At 50.5% G+C, this 16,866-nt stretch overlaps 1 protein-coding gene across 9 annotated transcripts; it reads left to right on the top strand.

Moving 5' to 3' along the window:
• Nucleotides 1-1,426: 1,426 nt before the first annotated feature.
• Nucleotides 1,427-13,847, top strand: SLC38A7 (solute carrier family 38 member 7). 9 transcript variants are annotated; one of them, XM_038530880.1, is made up of 12 exons: nt 1,429-1,488; nt 2,079-2,219; nt 3,748-4,169; nt 4,822-5,020; nt 5,248-5,392; nt 6,484-6,582; nt 7,172-7,229; nt 7,445-7,559; nt 8,870-9,017; nt 9,380-9,579; nt 10,397-10,451; nt 11,839-13,847. In XM_038530880.1, exons 3-12 carry the CDS (start codon nt 3,900-3,902, stop codon nt 11,939-11,941), a joined length of 1,392 nt encoding a protein of 463 aa, XP_038386808.1. In that variant the 5' UTR covers nt 1,429-1,488; nt 2,079-2,219; nt 3,748-3,899; the 3' UTR covers nt 11,942-13,847. The 9 variants fall into 9 exon arrangements, with proteins under 9 accessions (XP_038386812.1, XP_038386808.1, XP_038386810.1 ...); XM_038530882.1 differs by having other exon boundaries at nt 1,430-1,488; nt 2,082-2,219; XM_038530881.1 differs by lacking the exon at nt 1,429-1,488 and adding an exon at nt 1,495-1,750.
• The last annotated feature ends 3,019 nt before the right edge of the window (nt 13,848-16,866 follow it).

The raw sequence follows: 16,866 nt of genomic DNA on the forward strand, positions 1-16,866 counted from the left end.
TGGGAAACGAACTAGGGGTGGTGGAAGGGGAGGAGGGCGGGGGTGGGAGTGAATGGGTGATGGGCACTGGGGGTTATTCTGTATGTTAGTAAATTGAACACCAATAAAAAATAAATTAAAAAAACATCCTGGCTGTTGTACTGTAGTTTTGCAAAATGTCACCACTGAGGAAAACAGTAAAGAGTACACAGGAGCGGGATGCCTGGAAGGCTCAGTGGTTGAGCGTCTGCCTTTGGCTCAGGGTGAGATCCCCAAATCCAGGACTGAGTTCCACTTTGGCTCCCTGAGGGGAGCCTGTTTCTCCCTCAAGTACATAGGAGCTCTTGTATTATTTCTTATACCTGCATATGAATCTACAGTGATCTCAATAAAAATTTCAGTTTAAAAAAAAAAGACGGGGGGCAGCCCCGGTGGCTTAGCGATTTAACACCGCTTTCAGCCCGGGGTGTGATCCTGGAGACCTCGGATCGAGTCCCACGTCAGGCTCCCTGCATGGAGCCTGCTTCTCTCTGTCTCCGTGTCTCTCATGAGTAAATAAATAAAATCTTAAAAAAAAAAAAAAGATGGGTTTCTATGACATTCCCTGTGTTCCCTCATTAGTGAGGACCTTTGACACATGGACAGGTAGGTATAGTGGAGAGCATCTTCTCATATAACACAGACCTAGTACATTGGAAAGATTTTGTGACAACTTGCAAGTGTCACAGAGCCAAGAACAGAAGCCAGGGCTCTGGACACCCATTCCTTCATGCAACTATTTATTTACATGAGTAACTAGATGCCTCAGAAACTTAGAATCTAGGCCCTGGGCAACACTCAGACCAGTCTTCTCATAGTAGAGAACACACAGCACAGAAGGTCCTTCCCTGTCCTCAGTGAAAGAAACTACAGGGTCTCTGGTTGCGAGCCTGAAGGCAAGGAGGGAGACCGACAAGGATTAAGGAGGCCAATTAGGTTTGCCCACTTCATGAGACTGCTCAGACACCAAAGCTTCTAATGCTCTTCCTAGGAGGAAAGTGAAGTGTTTGGCTTGACCAAGATACCAGGATTAAAACTAACAGTAGGGGACCCTGGGTGGCGCAGCGGTTTAGCGCCTGCCTTTGGCCCGGGGCGCGATCCTGGAGACTCGGGATCGAATCCCACGTCGGGCTCCCAATGCATGGAGCCTGCTTCTCCCTCTGCCTATGTCTCTGCCTCTCTCTCTCTCTCTCTCTCTCTCTCTCTGTGTGTGACTATCATAAATAAATAAAAATTTACAAAAAAAAAAAAACTAACAGTGTAAGTATAGTGATCTGTATAGTGATCTGGGCGCGGAGAGGGGCTCAGGTCAATGCTGTGGGGTTGAGGATTGCAGGAGCTGGTGCCGTCCAAGACTAAAGCCGCAGAAAACTACAACTCCCGGCGTCTCCCGCGGCCGCCGCAGTCCCGGCGGTCATGTGACGGCTGCTCACGTGTCCCTGCCGCCGGCTCGGGTGTGAAGCGCTGTAGGTAGGTGGCAGGAGGACTGTGGAGGGTGGAAGCGTTCAGTGTCGGGGCCCCCGCTGCGGTGGGGTCCTGCCCACTCCCTGCAGGGCTCCGAAGCCAGGCGTCCTCGGCCTCCCGCCCGCCCTCGGCCAGCTTGGCCCCGCCGCAGCCCCGACCGACTGACTCCGCCTAGTGCTAGGCCCGGATCGCGTCCCAGAGCGCCTTCCTAGCTTACCTCACCGCAGCCCCTTCGCCTTGCTTCGGGCCTGGGCATCCTACCCTCCGGGTACGCCCTGACCCACCTCCCTATGCAGCCCACCCCGCGTATCTCTGGGATCCAGCCCCCCGGCTGTACAGGGAACCCGCTCCGATTGGGATCTCCGGGGGCCCACGGCAATGGTTACAGCTCTGGCCTGAGCCTGTGCACATCAGGCTTCTAGTTCTGGTTCTGCCAACTACCTGCTGTGACATTAGTCTAGCCCTTTTCCTTCACTGGGCCTGTTCCCCTGACCTATCTGGTGCTCCCATTCTGTGAGTTAGCGTCAGAGCTGCTCGGTTCCCTTCACTCTGCTGACCAGCCCAGAAACAGCTCAAACTCTTCCTCCTGCTGACAGCAGGTTTTAGGTGAAGTTTTGAGAAAGAATAAATTGGTGCCATAGAGGGAAGTGAGGAAAATCAGATCCCAGATCTTTGGGGAGAAAGACCTGTAAGGAGCAACACACCCTCCACCGTAGGCCATCAGGTGGAAAAAGCAGGTAAGCTGGGGGTTGTGGAGCTGAGGATGTTTTGAGGAAGAAGAGCTGAGAGCTCTTGGACCAGTGCTGAGACTTCTGTGTCTGAGATGTAAGCGGGGTGAAAGCGGAGGTCTCACAGCTCTGGGAGTGCTGACTTTGCAAGGCTCTCCTTGGAGCCAGATGGAAAGCTGGGAGCCCAAATCTCTACCTCCACTACTCACAGCTTTGATTTTTTTGGCTGAGTTACTGGTTGGGTAACAGGTTGCATAGGAGGAAGCCCTGTGGCATCAGATTGATATTTCTGGACTTGGAGGCAGCAGAGAGGTATTTCCTCTGGAACTGGGTCCCCTGGTTGCATCCTTGGTGACAGTTGTCTGAGAGCGCCCCCACTCTTCCTTTTCCCTCTCACGAGTGTACGATTCCTACCTTTGTTCAGCCATCACCAGAAGGAGAAATAGGAAGCATCTGACTACCTACCTAAGCTTCTCATTAGCCATTCTAAATGTATTGAGGGCATCAAAGGGATGTCTCTCTGATGGGCGGTGGTTAGATCAGTGCTGCAAGAGAAGAGTGAGAATTAGCCTTGAGTTTTGAAGGACTTCGAAGGCTATGCAGAATTTAGAGTCTGGACCAGAAAGAGGTATGTTGGACTGTAATTCACTGAAATAACCACAGTTGGGACGCATAGGTGGCTCGGTGGTTGAGCTTCTGCCTTAGACTCAGGTCATGGTCCCAGGGTCCTGGGATCGAGTCCCGTGTCGGGCTCCCTGCAGGGAGCCTGCTTCTCCCTCTGCCTGTGTCTCTGCCCCTCTCTCTCTATCTCTCTCTCTCTCTCTCTCTCTCTCTCTCTCTCTCTCTTTCTCTCTCTCATGAATAAATTAATAAAATATTTTTTTAAAATACCTACAGTTCTAGCTGAGGGCTGCTCTTGTGCAACCTTGTGAAGTGGAAACAGGCTGGGAAGCCAGATAAATTTAGATCCAAATCCTGCTCTTCCTCTTGCTAATATGTGACCCTAGGTCAGCTATACAATCTCAATGAACCTTAGGACCACTGTGGTATGGGACACCTGGGTGCCTCAGTGATTGAGTGTCTGTCTTTGGCTCAGGGCATGATGCTGGGATCAAGTCCCACATTGGGCTCCCCGGGAAGCCTGCTTCTCCCTCTGCCTATGTCTCTGCCTCTCTCCATGTCTCTCATGAATAAATAAATAAGATGTTTTTAAAAAGGAAAGAAAAAGGACCACTGTGGTAAGGACTGAATGAGATAAGATATGTCTACGATACTCCTGCTTCTCTGTAGTGCTATAGTGTTAGTACCCCTCTCTTTAATGTTTATGTCTTATTGACCCTATGGGTCTGTAAGCCTGAAGCAAGCAGGATTTGCAGAGGATGTATTTCTGTCTCTGCCACCCTTCACTGTGGTACCCACTGCAGTGTTCTGCACAGAGGGACACCTGGGTTTGAATCTCAGCCATCTGACCTTGGGAATGTTGTTTCAGCTTTCTGTGCCCATCTCAGGATAACGGTAGTACCTGTCTCCCATCTAGGTTGAAAAGAGCTGGAGCTCACAGGCCTCCTAGGATAATAGTCCCAAACAGGCTGGTGCTGGTCTCCAGCTGAAGGCGTTCCCTCAGCTACCCAGGAGATGTGGTTGTGAGGCCAAATCCACAGACCCTGCGAGAAGAGGGCTCCCAGGGCCATGGCCCAGGTCAGCATCAACAGTGACCTTGGCGAGTGGGGCTCGAGCACGGACTCTGGGGAGCGGGCCCGTCTGCTGCAGAGTCCCTGTGTGGACACAGCCCCCAAGAGCGAAGGGGAGGCCTCTCCTGAGGGCCTGAGTAGAGGCACCACTTCCACAGTGGGGGCCATCTTTATCGTCGTCAATGCCTGCTTAGGTGCAGGGCTGCTCAACTTCCCCGCGGCCTTCAGCTCTGCAGGGGGTGTGGCAGCTGGTGTCACGCTGCAGATGGTGAGTATGCTGGCCCTTAGGGTGGAAATGCAGGTCAGGTGCTAGGCCAGGGCTCTGTACCTCAGAAGGGAGGTGCTGCATCCAAGATGGTCAGTGACACAGGTGACCACTCTCCCCACCCTCATACTTGGCAGACATTACTAATCTATTCCAGTGTTCTTTCCTCTGAGCCCAGATGAGGCTTCAGAAGGCCTCCCAGCAATCAGAGAAGTTTAGACACCAACTACATAATTAATTTTGTAGTTTACATCTAGAAAGTGGTCCCTTATGTGTTAGAACTACATGCTAAAATATTTACTGGTGAAATAATTCAATAGCCTGTATTTCCTTCCAAATAATCCAGAGTTCGAGGGGAAATAGCAGAAACAAGATAGGCCATGAATTGATTATTTTTGAAGCTGAGTGATGGGTGCATGGGAGTTCATGATACAATTCTGTCAAATCTTGGGTGTGTTCGAAATTTTCTACAAAACTTCTGTTTTGAAAGAAAACCTCAACTCGGCAGCATCCAGCAATCTGGTACAGTTGCCTACAGGATGCGACTCCTTTACCAAACTGGCTTTGGGCATTGGCCTGGTAAATACTGAACAAGACCCGGCTGCCCTTTGCAGCCGGGCCTTTCCCACACTCTCTGGCTCTGTGTTGCCTGCAGGGCATGCTGGTCTTCATCATCAGCGGCCTCGTCATCCTGGCCTACTGCTCCCAGGCCAGCAATGAGAGGACCTACCAGGAGGTGGTATGGGCCGTGTGTGGCAAGCTGACAGGAGTACTTTGTGAGGTGACCATTGCCATCTACACCTTCGGTACCTGCATCGCCTTCCTCATCATCATTGGGGACCAACAAGACAAGAGTGAGGCTCCCCATCAATACCTCCCCCTCGACCCTGGGGATCCCTGGGGGGAGGGAACGGGCATGAACAGCTGCCCAAGGCCTAGCCTGGATCCAGCATTCTTCTACAAATCCTGCCTTCTGGCTGCTGAGCCCATTAGACTGATGGAGGCCCTGAGGCTCACCAGAGCAGGAGGGTCACAGCCTATAGGAGCCTGGAGTGATATTCCCTCTTTCTTCCCTGTGCAGTTATAGCTGTGATGGCAAAGGAGCCGGAGGGGGGCGGCGGCAGCCCCTGGTACACAGACCGAAAGTTCACCATCAGCCTCACTGCCATCCTCTTCATCCTGCCCCTTTCCATCCCCAGAGAGATTGGCTTCCAGAAATATGCCAGGTTCGGAGACCCCACCTCAACCTGGGCCGGATGGAAGCTCTAATCACAGGCAGCTAGAGACTCAGGTGCTACTGGAGAAGTCCTCTCCTTCGGGGGCAGCAAGAGTGGGCAAGGCAGGGTGGACCAGGGCTTATGAGGCTTCCAGCCTAAGATTTACTTTTGTGTCAGCAACAAGCAAGACAGTGACCCTTTGCATCAGTGAGAGACTCAGCTCCAGATGTCCTTGTCAAAGGAAGAACAGATGATAATCAGGAGTGTGAGGGCAGCTTCCTGGCCAGGGCTGTGGTTTTCCCAGGGAGAGTGGGATATTTGATCATTTGGAATCGTTGAGCCTGGCCACATGCTCCATGCAGTTTGGTATGAAGGGAAAGGACTGGCTTCCTGGCTCAGAGTCAGAAAAGCTGTGTAATTCTGAGCTGTTTCCTGTGATCCATAATTGACAGGGTCATACTCAGCTGTCTCCTAAGGTCCCCTTTAATGTTGACATTCCAGTATTTGAATCTTCAACTCTTTTACCTCCAACGGCTCCTGGTTCTCAAGGGCCCTGCTTGCAGCTGTCACCAAGTGTGGGCTGCACTAATCAAAGTAACAGATGTGCTTTGAAGCCCAGACGTCTGAACTATGGAGCTGAACCAGTGCATTTCCTAATGGTCTGAAATGTTAGTCTCTTCCCCTCTTGAGGTCTTAGCTCCTTCCAAGCTGTGACCAGTTTCTCTAAAACTTATTTCTTTTTTTTAAGTTTATTTATTTCTACATACAGCATGGGGCTCAAACTCATGACCCCAGGATCAAGAGTCACATGCTCTTCTGACTGAGCCAGCCAGGCACCCCTCTAAAACCTATTTCTTGTGCATTTTTTTAAATCGTTGTTTGGGAATAAATAAATAAATAAATAAATAAATAAATAAATAAATAATAAATAAATAAATAAATAAATAAATAAATAAATAAATAAATAAATGTTGTTTGGAATAGTCACCCAATTCATTCTGACACTATGGTCACTAGAGCTGAGGGTGGATACTCCTGGGGTGGAGTCAGAGAACATCTGGCACTGGAGAAGAGGAAGCTCAACCCATTCTTTCTGGCAGCTTCTTGAGCGTCGTGGGCACCTGGTACGTCACTGCCATCATTATCATCAAATATATCTGGCCAGATAAAGAGATGACCCCAGGGGACATCCTGACTAGGTGGGTAAGAACCCCTGGGGAACCCACCTCTTGGGCCCGTGGAGGTGCTGGCCACCATCAAAAGGCCACACAAGTGCTCTTCTCAGGCCTCGTTAGCTCACCAGAGCTTGACCCATTGGTCATTGTAGGAAGGAGGCAAGAGGTCCAGACCCAGGGAGACTTTGCCACCAATATCCAAAAGATGAGCCATCATGAGACTAGGCCCCTGCTTATGGAGCCTACCGTGGTGAACTTGGACATTTTTACAACTTGTGCTTATCTGTAATTTCTCTATCTTCTATACAGTATAAATCTGTTTTGTCATATAAAAAAAAAATCCTGTTTTTGAAGAGAAAAGGAAGCAAAAGCCCCAGTGCAGGATCCAGAAATTCCAGATTTTGGTCCCAGGAGGGTCTTCCAGAGCTTCACTTTAATGACCTGTGAAATGGAGATGCTCCCTCTCCCTGTTTCCAGACTTAGGGGGGTTGAACATGTGGAATAGTGGTTGGGGAGTGGGCATGGTGGGCTGAGTGAAGAATACGGGAACAAGCCACGGGTTGGTGGCTCTGGGGGGTTCACAGGCAGCAGATTCTTATGTGTTTGTCCACAGGCCAGCTTCCTGGGTAGCCGTATTCAATGCTATGCCCACCATCTGCTTCGGATTTCAGGTGCCAGTTGCAAGTTTCCTGTCGTCCTCTTAGCTCACTGCCCCCTCCCTGGGCTGGAATCCACATTACAGGGAGGATGGGGACATCCTGGGAAGAAAGAGTCAGGGCCCTGGGACATGTCCCTTTTCCCCGTGGCCTTTGTCCCCAAAGTACCTCCCTCTGGAAACTGAGGAAGGGGTCACTTCACCCCATAACCATGACCTTCACCCTAACAGTGCCATGTGAGCAGTGTGCCCGTCTTTAACAGCATGCAGCGGCCCAAGGTGAAGACCTGGGGTGGAGTGGTGACAGCCGCCATGGTCATAGCCCTCGCTGTCTACATGGGCACAGGTGAGTGCTCCCCTCTGAGGGCTGGGCTTGGAGTGCTCCTGGTTTCCCTTCTTGGCTCCAAGTCCCCTGGCCCAGCTCTTCTGGGGACAGCCCTGCACTCCCAGCATATCAGACACTTCCATAGGCATTGGCTTGACCCTGGGCTGCCTTGGGCCTCCTCTGTGGGCCCAAATGAGAGAGACATATTCATCCATTCACTCAGCAGCTTCAGTCAGTGCCTAGTAAGTGCCAGGAACTATTCCCAGCATGGAGGATGCCGTGAAGATTGACAGACATGGTTCTGCTCTCATGGAATTGACAATCTAGCTAAAGAGAGTCCTACAAGAGTAAATCAGGGATCAGTAAAGCATTCCAGGCAGTGGTGAGTGCCACCATGACAGTCAAACAGGGGAGATGTGAGTGGGACTGGAAAGGTGGTGACAGCTGCCATGGTTCGCAGGAAAGAAGTGGTTCACAGAAGGCTCCTCTCTGAAGGGGTGACATCTGGGGAGGCCCCAGTGGTGAGAAAGAGCCAGAATCTGAAGGGCTAGGAGAAGAGCATTCCAGACAGGCAGAAAATGCCAAGCCCCTGAGGCAGAGACAGAAAGGTCTGGAGTGGAGTGAGTTGGGAGCAAGTGGCAGGCAGTGAGGCCAGACAGGGGACTGATAGGTCCGATTGGGCCTGAGGACCGGGGGAACTAGAGAGGAAGCGTTTCAAGCAGGAGCATGTCTCAGCAAAAAATGGCTATGGGCGCCATGCGGGGAATGATTTAGATGACAGAGCAGGACAGAAGACCTTCCGCAGGTGTAATGGGGCCAGCACTGTCCTACCTCTGGAGACAAAGCCAGGAGCCAAAGAGGCAAATAGACAGAGTCCCTGTCCTTCTGGGGCTCGTGTTCTGGCTGGGGAGACACAGTGAACAAGTGTTAAAAAAAAAAAAAATGCAGAGAGAGGCGTGCTCTGAGAAAAGTAGAGCTGGGTGATGTGAGTGAGTGCCCAGTGTCAGGAGCATCGTGGACACACAGGGTGGATACCTTCTCTGAGGAAGGGCTGTCTGGGCTGAGACCTGAACGCTGAGGGGATGTAGGTGTGAAGGGCTGGGCAGACAATATGAGTGTTGACACTCTGACACGGGAACGGGAACGAGAACGTGCTGGGCTAGCTCAAGATGACAAAGGTGGTGGTGCGGATGGGCTGTGAGGCCTCGGGTCCCAGCCTCCAGAGCTGCCCCAGGACGCTCCCCATCTGGTGTGCCACCCAGGAGTGAATGGCCGCCCCCCCTTCCCCTACCAGGGTTGCTCCTGCCCAGCCCTCTTGTCCCTGTCCTCAGGCATCTGTGGCTTCCTGACCTTTGGGGCTGCTGTGGATCCCGATGTGCTCCTGTCCTACCCCTCAGAGGACATGGCTGTGGCTGTTGCCCGCGCCTTCATCATCCTCAGCGTGCTCACCTCCTACCCCATCCTGCACTTCTGCGGGCGGTGAGCTCCCTCCTTACCCCATAGGGTGCTTCCTCTTCTCAGGGCTCACAAAAGCCCTTTGGACATGGTCCTTTGACCTTCTGTGAGTCCTTTCCTGAACACCTAGTCTTGTGGGTTCCCAGACCCTTCCTTTTCAGGAGAATCAGTGTCAGTTCCCAGGGGGCCAGGCCAGGCACTGAGCGTGTCACGTCCACCATCCCATCCAGTCTCCGTGGCAACCACGGGAAGAATCCTGTCAGGCCCACTTCACAGAACAGGAAACAGGCTTGGGAGCTTAGGGCCAGACCCCCAGTCCACCCACTCAGAGGCCTGGCTCCCTGAGCTGGAGGTAGGGGCCTCTGATCCACTGTCTTTGGGGGCAGGGCTGTAGTCGAAGGCCTATGGCTGCGCTACCAGGGGATGCCGGTGGAGGAGGACGTGGGGCGGGAGCGGCGGCGGCGTGTGCTGCAGACGCTGGTCTGGTTCCTGCTCACCCTGCTGCTGGCCCTCTTCATCCCTGACATCGGCAAGGTCATCTCGGTCATTGGAGGCCTGGCCGCCTGCTTCATCTTTGTCTTCCCAGGTGGGCACTCCCGGTACCCCCACAGCATTGGCCCCCAGGCTCTCCCAGCCTCAGTACCTCCCTTGCTTTCCTGCCTGAAGAACTACCACTAGTGCTTATTAATCACCCGACTTAGGCTCTGTGCTGACCCCTGCCCCTCCTGAAAAGAAGCTACAGGTGTTATCTCCACTTTGCTGGTGAGATGGGAGGAAGTTAACATACTCAAGTATTGAGTAACAGCTTTTCTGATGCAGGTCTGTCTGGGTGTGCAGCCTGCACTCATCACCTTTCATGCACATACTTGTTGCTGCCTGACTGTGAGGGGTTGAGCTGGTTCAGCCCATTATAGGCAAGACGGCCATGGGGTCTGGTGCAGAAGTCGGGAGACCTGTGTTTCAGACACGATTCTGCCGCCAGATCTCCAAGGAAGTGGTCTCGTGTGCCCAGCCACGAGTTCCGCCTATACCCAGCTTATTCCTCTCCAAGAGGCCAGCTTGAAAGCTGCTGCCACTTTGCCTGGACCAGGGGGACCACTTCTTAGAAGTAACTGGAAGGGCCCCGGGTATGGTGGGGGCTACTGCTATATTATCTTCCACGGCTGCCCTGTTAGCTCTGAGGTTCCTGTGCAGCCTAGGAGGTGCCTGTCAGATGCTGGCCTCTTCTGGAGGAGCAGATGCAAGGCCTCCAGCTGTGTGTGGATTGAGGACAGAGATGGAATATCTGGACGAGTACACAGAGGCCTTTGTCCATTCATTGCCACCACCTCTTGGTAAAGGGGGTGGGTGGGCCTGAGGGAAGGAGCCCACCTGAGTTCTTGGGGCCACCTCCTCTCTTCCAGGGCTGTGCCTCATTCAAGCCAAACTCTCTGAGATGGAAGAAGTAAAGCCAGCCAGGTAAAGCCGGGCACATCTATGGTTCTGTCAGGGAGGTGCTGGACAAGGGATGGTCCAGTAGGGGCAGGGAGGCTTAAAACAGGGAAGGATCAAGAGACTTGTATACTTAAACCTAAGAGTTTTCTAAATACAGTTTTAAAAGACCAGGTGGCACATGCTGCTTCCAACTGTTCAAATTGCTACTAAAGAACTTTAGAGAAAAGAGTGGAAGTCCTTCTTGCCCCCACAGCCGACTCCGCACTGTATCCTTTCTCCTGAGAGAGCTTTGTGTACATAAACGAGGCGTATGTATACACAAGCATGTGAGGTTGTGTGTCTAGTTTGGTTTTTCCAAGAATGGCTTCAGGCCAAAGTTTTCTACCACTTGCTTTCTTTCACTTAACCATGTGTCTTGGAGTTCACTCTGTGTCCGCACAAGAAGATCCGTCCACTTCTTCCCTTTTTTGAGGGCTGCAGAGGATTCTGTTTGGTGACTGTATGAATACTCTTAGACATGTACATCTTGGCACACCTGGTTTGAGGATCTTGGTAGGATCAATTCTTTGAAGGAAATTTCTGGATCATGGGAAATGCTCATTTTTACCTTTGCACATGGGTTCAAATTTCCCTCCAGAAAGGCAGTACCAGTCAGAGTTCTAGCAGCAGAGTGCTCACTTCTCCACATCCCTGCCAGTACTGTATAGAACAGGCTTTTAAATTACTGTTAGTCTGATAGATGAAAAACATGACATTGTTTTAATATCCACATTTCCTTGAATAGTACAGAGGTTGAAAACAGGTGGCTGCAAGCTTTTTTAAAAATTGTGCTAGTAATATTCATTATAGAAAACCTTAATAATACAAGTCTGAGGAAGAAAATTAAAGTCACCCTAAAAAAAAAAATAAAGTCACCCTAATCTCGATGCCCTGTTGTACCCTCTTAATTCCCTGTTGCTGTTTTTGATACATAGATTTACAGATGTCTGCTTTCTTTTGTAAATGAAGTGGATCATACTCCATGTGAACTGCTTTGTCCTGAACCTATTTCCATCAGAAGACATGTGTTCTAATCCTGGTTCTGTCCTTGGCTTACTATGACCAGTCAATAAATCCCATTAGGTCTTGGTCTTCTGGCCCATGGTCTAGGGATTACACACCTGGCCTCACATACCTTTATATGAAAAGTCACTTAGAAGTAGGAAGTGCTTAAAAAAAAAGAAGTAGGAAGTGCTCTACCCACAGGAGAAGTGGTATAATTACAATAATTAATTGTAAAGAAGTGGGATAAGTAATTACAGTAATTAACTGATATATATATGTATATATTGATATATATTGATATATATAGAAGTCTGCAAAGTCAAGGGTAGGTTGACTGACTAGGTCCCTCTCTCCCTCTGCCCTACAGCTGGTGGGCGCTGGTCAGTTATGGTATCCTCTTGGTGACCCTGGGAGCCTTCATCTTCGGCCAGACCACAACCAACGCCATCTTTGTGGATCTCTTGGCGTAACAGCTGCCTCCCAGGCAACACATGGCCTTTGCCACTGAACCCAGGAGCCCATCTCTCAGAGCTGTGGGACCACTCTGAGTCCAGCATCATTCCCCTTTCCTGATGGGATGACATCTGGACATCCTTTTCCAGGGACAGTTTTGGAGTGAAATCAGGCCTCTTACCTCTGGACAGCTCAAACCCAGCTCCCCTCCTGCTCTCTGGTCCCAGCAGTGTGAGGATGCAGGGAGGAGGTCTCGTATCACAGAAGAACCTTCCCTGTCTGCCAGCTCTCAGCTTCTCCATGCCTGAAAAACATGGGTGAAGAGGGTCAGAACATCTCAGAAAAGAGAACCTGGCTTGACTTTCCTTTGGAGAAAGAGTGTGGGCAAAGGGCCACCGCCATCCTCCTCAGAGCAGCCTGTCCTGAGCAGGAACCATGCGTATTACTCTGAGACTCAGTGCCTGCTCCAGTTTGTCAGCCGCTTGGCCAACAGTGGCTTCTCTGGGATGGCAGCTTCCAAAGGTAGCACAAAAGTCATACAGATGCACAGAGGTAGATAGAGTCATGCCTCGTCCACCTCAGCCTGGGGCCTCTTTCCCCAAACCTGAGAGTCCAGGCATTCTTGTCGTCTTCTATCCCCAGACATCATCAAGTCTAATGTTTACAAACGGTGCCAGCCCGGCTCTGAAGCAGAGGCCAGGGGCCATACCGTGCCACCACGGTGCTGTGAGTACTCCTCAGTTAGCTTTTCCCTTGGCAGGAAGTCTACTTTGCTCTCTCAGATTCCAGATGTGCCCCGTGCTTCAGAGACACAGGGAGGGTGATAAGTCTGAGAACCTTTCAAACCCATGTAGGCTGGGCTGGTCAGTGTCAAGGTGAGCCTCTCTGATAACTTCTCTTTCAGTGACTGCTTCTCTTCTTTTTTTTTTTTTTTTTTTTCTTTTTTTTTTGACTGCTTCTCTTCTGCTGGCCTTCTGCTCACCTCTCCTTGTCAACCCTAGCAGGATAGCCCACAGAGAAGAACAGCTGAGTTGTCACTGACTGGGCAACATTTTCGTGTAGTCATGACAGTCTGGAAGTTTCCCTTCCAGTCCAGATCTTGTCTGTTCCCTCCCTCTGTCGTTTCTTCACTCCCTACTCCATTTTTCTGGTGCAGGCTTTCCTGCTCACATAAGACTGAGGGTAGGGGGTATGCAAGACCTTCTCTTGCCAGCTTTCTCAGCATCACAGGTCCACCAGGCTTGGCCTCAGCGGTCTGTCAATCACACTGAGGTCACACATGGATTGTGCCCCAGGTGGGGAGAAGAGGGACATTTCTTTCTAGGTCTGCAGTCCCACTTTTCCCTTTTTGGCTGCTCACTTTGACCAATCCCAGGCATTGAATCAGGCTTCCTCCACCTGGAACTCCCAACATATCCTTGGCCCCTTCTGCTCAAAACCTCTGTTCCAGGGGTGAGCAGGACCCCCACCCAGCACCCACCACTCAGGGCTGTGAGATCGCAGAAGCAGAGGCTGGCTGGCTGGCTGGTGGCCAGATAGACTTTTGCTCAGTTCCCAGACTGGATGACCTGCCTTTCCTCAGATCCACCCACAGCCCCTGGGGCCAGACCAGTGCTGCTGTGTTCTCTTAGCCTGTACTCAGCATCAGGCCCTTCCAGTGCCCATCCCTTCCAAGCTTAGGATGGTCCAGTCAGCAGGGCTGAACAGCTTCCTAATGTTGGATTTCAGCCGAGGGATGGAGGATGTGAGGGGAGTCATCACACAAAACAGACCAGTCAGGAAAAGGAGTGGAATCTGGCCACTTGGCCTAACCTCGGGAGCCCCCTGCTCTGCCCTCCCCTCCAGGGTATTTTACTGTTTCTTTTCTACTTGTACGCATTCATACCAGAGAGGGTGGTTAATAAAAAGAGGCTGTGCTGCTGAGCTGTGTGGCCTATGTCTGGTGCTGGGGACAGAATCCAAGCCACTGACAGCAGGAAAATAGGCTGCGGGGGTAGGGGTTGGGGTGGGGACTTTTGGCCTTATCGACTCTGACCCCTGTCTCAGGCATGAGTATTGCTATGTTCCCTTCACCAAGATGGGAGCATACAAGTGGTTCTAGATGCCTCCTCTTTCTTGCACATCCTACCAGCCCTTACCTGCCAACCTGACAGTTTGCCCTGGTCTCCCACAGCCACTGCCTTGTTTCAAGTCCTCCTGTCTTCCCCACACCATAGGCCTTCAGACTGGCCTCCATGCTGCAGGGCTCACTGACTTCACATTCTGCGATGAGCTTCAGACTCCTGCCTGAACAACCACCCTCATCCCTTCAGAGGCATGTGTTAAGCAGGCCCTGGTTGTCCTGGTTGTGAAGCCAGGCACTTTCCAGGGCTGCAAGATACTCAGCTGTATGCAGCTCCATTCTCAAACTGCTGTGTAAGACTGATACTAAGCAAGTGGTCACATAAGTACACACTTACAAATTGTGATAGGTGCCAAGAAGAGAATATACAGAATGTGGTGTTTGGGGGCCTGAAGTTTGGGGAGTGAGAGAAAGCTTCCTGGAGAAAGTGACATTTGAGCTGGCCTCTGGATGATGAGTAGGGATAAACTAAATGAAGAGAGATAGGGAAACCTTTCCAGACCATGGAAGCTGCATGTGCAAAAGCCCTGTGGGGAGGAATTTGGAATTCGGCACTTGATATTTGAAGAACTGAAAAGTGGCCATTGTCTGTGGGATTATCACGTGAGTGTAGGAGAGTCTTGCCTGGAGGGTCAAGTTTAACCAGCTTATCTCCCACCATGCTCCCTTTCCCTCCTGGTGGGAGTGGAGACTCTCCAGGGGGAAAATACTAATGAAGTGGCCCAGTACTTCTGAAGGGTTAGAGGGGTGAGACAGTTTCAGGCCATGTCTCACACGGGACTCTGGACACCAGAACTTGAGGTTTGGTTTCACTTTCTCTGAGTGAACAGAGAGAAGAAGAGGTTACGTCTATGCTAAAAGCAAACAATCATCCATTCATTCATGATACTCAAGACATTCCCAGTCTTGTTCACCTTACTTATAAGCACTTGATCATATATCCTCCATTACACTAAGCTCCATGGGAGCAAGGGCATATTTCTTGTTTTAAAAAAAAAAAAAAATTAGGGGCACCTGGGTGGTTCAGTTGCTGAAATGTTCAACTCTTGATTTCAGTTCAGGTCATGATCCCGGGCTGTGAGATGGAGCGGCACATCGGTTGGTGGGCTCTTTGCTCAGCATGGAGTCCGCTTAAGATTCTTTCTCCATCTGCCCCTCCCCACCCCCTCTCTCTCAAGAAAAAAAAAAATTCAACTGAGTAAATCTGAAGATCTAATAAGGCTTTTATTAGGCAATTCATGAACTGGGCAGTATCCTATCCAAGTATAGAGAGGCTCCAAGGAGTTGTGCAAAATGGAAGGTTTTTATGGGAAGAGGAGTGGGACAAGCTGGTTATTAGCGAAAGAAAAGAACAGACTGCTTCAGGCAAAGTCACCTTCCCTTAAAGGGAAGGAGGGCAGGGAGCTTAGGTGGATTACTTCATCTTCCCTGGGGGATTGAGAGGCCCAGATGACAGATTGCCTCCTTGGTGCTGACCAGAAAATTCCTAACTGATCAGTTAAGACAGTTCTGGGGGAGGCTGAAACTGCATCTAAGTCTCATTTTGCTGCCTAGGGGCAAAGGACTCAACCTTGGGCCTTTGGTTTTTTTGAACACTTGTATCCATCTGGTATCTTAGCCCAGAGCCTTGAGCCTGGCACTTTAGTAAGCAAGTGTCCTATAGTTGTGGAGCAAATGATTGAATAGCAACAAATATTTGTGCATTCTTACCTTGTGCCAGCACTTCACCTGCATCCTCCTCATTTGATCTTTACAATAGCTCTGAAGACAAGGCTAAGAGAGATTATCACATAGTTTGCTCAGGGACATGCAGGTAGCAAAATTGGACTCAGCACTCATCATGCATAGATAAACAAGTGAGCAAAAGGCCCTCTCTAGTGGTTTCTGACCCCTGAAGGCAAGCTCTGGAACCTATGGTCCCCTTCCTTGCTGGTGCCGATGCCAGATCTGGGAACCCTTGGATCGTACTCCCAGCCAATCCATGTCAAGTGCTGGGATGCCTGCTGACTAGTGGCTCGGGGTAAATTGCTTCACCCCTCTGGGCTTCTGTTTTCCCAGTTCTAAAATCAGAATGATAATCACTGACCTTATTTACCTCCCGGGGAAAAAGGAGCCAATGTAGAGACAGTACATGAAAAACGACAGAAGTGCTTTGTAGCCAGAAATCCACATTCACAGAATAAATAGGAGAACTCAGTGTCTCCTCCAGAAGGCAAACTGGCATTTCCCTATCACTTCCTGGGAGTCAGAGTACTCCTCAACCTTTAAGGTACAGATAAAAATTTTTATCTCCTTAGGATACATATTCCAATTCAGCAAGTGTGGATTCAGGGAGCCTGCCTGAAGTCTGTATTGATGTGTGTTTTTTTTTTTTTTTAAGGTTATTTATTATAGAGAATGAGGTGGGGAAGAGGCAGAAGGGGAGGAAGAGAGAGAACTCTAAGCAGACTAGACTCCTTGCTAAGCGCAGAGCCCCATTCAGGTCTCAGTCTCCTGACCCTGAGATCATGACCTAAGCCAAAACCAAGAGTCAGATGCTCACCAGACCGAGCCCCACAGGAGCCCTGAGAAGTCTGTATTGTTGATGCTCTAGTGTTGCCCATGCTCTGGTCCTTGGACCACACTTTCAGTAGCAGGGGACTGGTAGAGCAAAGCCTTTAGCCTCAGGACAGACCTGGGGTGGGTCTTAGCAATGCTTGTTACACTGTGGAAACTCATGAAATAAAAAAAAAAAGAAAAAGAAAGAAAGAGAAAGAAAGAAAGAAAGAAAGGAAGGAAGGAAGGAAGGAAGGAAGGAAGGAAGGAAGGAAGAAAGAAAAG

This window comes from Canis lupus, chromosome 2, assembly GCF_011100685.1.
Source record: "Canis lupus familiaris isolate Mischka breed German Shepherd chromosome 2, alternate assembly UU_Cfam_GSD_1.0, whole genome shotgun sequence".
Classification (NCBI taxonomy): domain Eukaryota; kingdom Metazoa; phylum Chordata; class Mammalia; order Carnivora; family Canidae; genus Canis; species Canis lupus.

Bases quoted from the DNA above. Each gene is read 5' to 3' on its own strand.
- SLC38A7 (XM_038530884.1), top strand. From the start codon at position 3,900: ATGGCCCAGGTCAGCATCAACAGTGACCTTGGCGAGTGGGGCTCGAGC. The intron at 9,580-10,396 runs GTGGGCACTCCC...CCTCTCTTCCAG, and splicing joins CTTCATCTTTGTCTTCCCAG to GGCTGTGCCTCATTCAAGCC. The intron at 10,452-11,838 runs GTAAAGCCGGGC...TCTGCCCTACAG, and splicing joins GAAGAAGTAAAGCCAGCCAG to CTGGTGGGCGCTGGTCAGTT.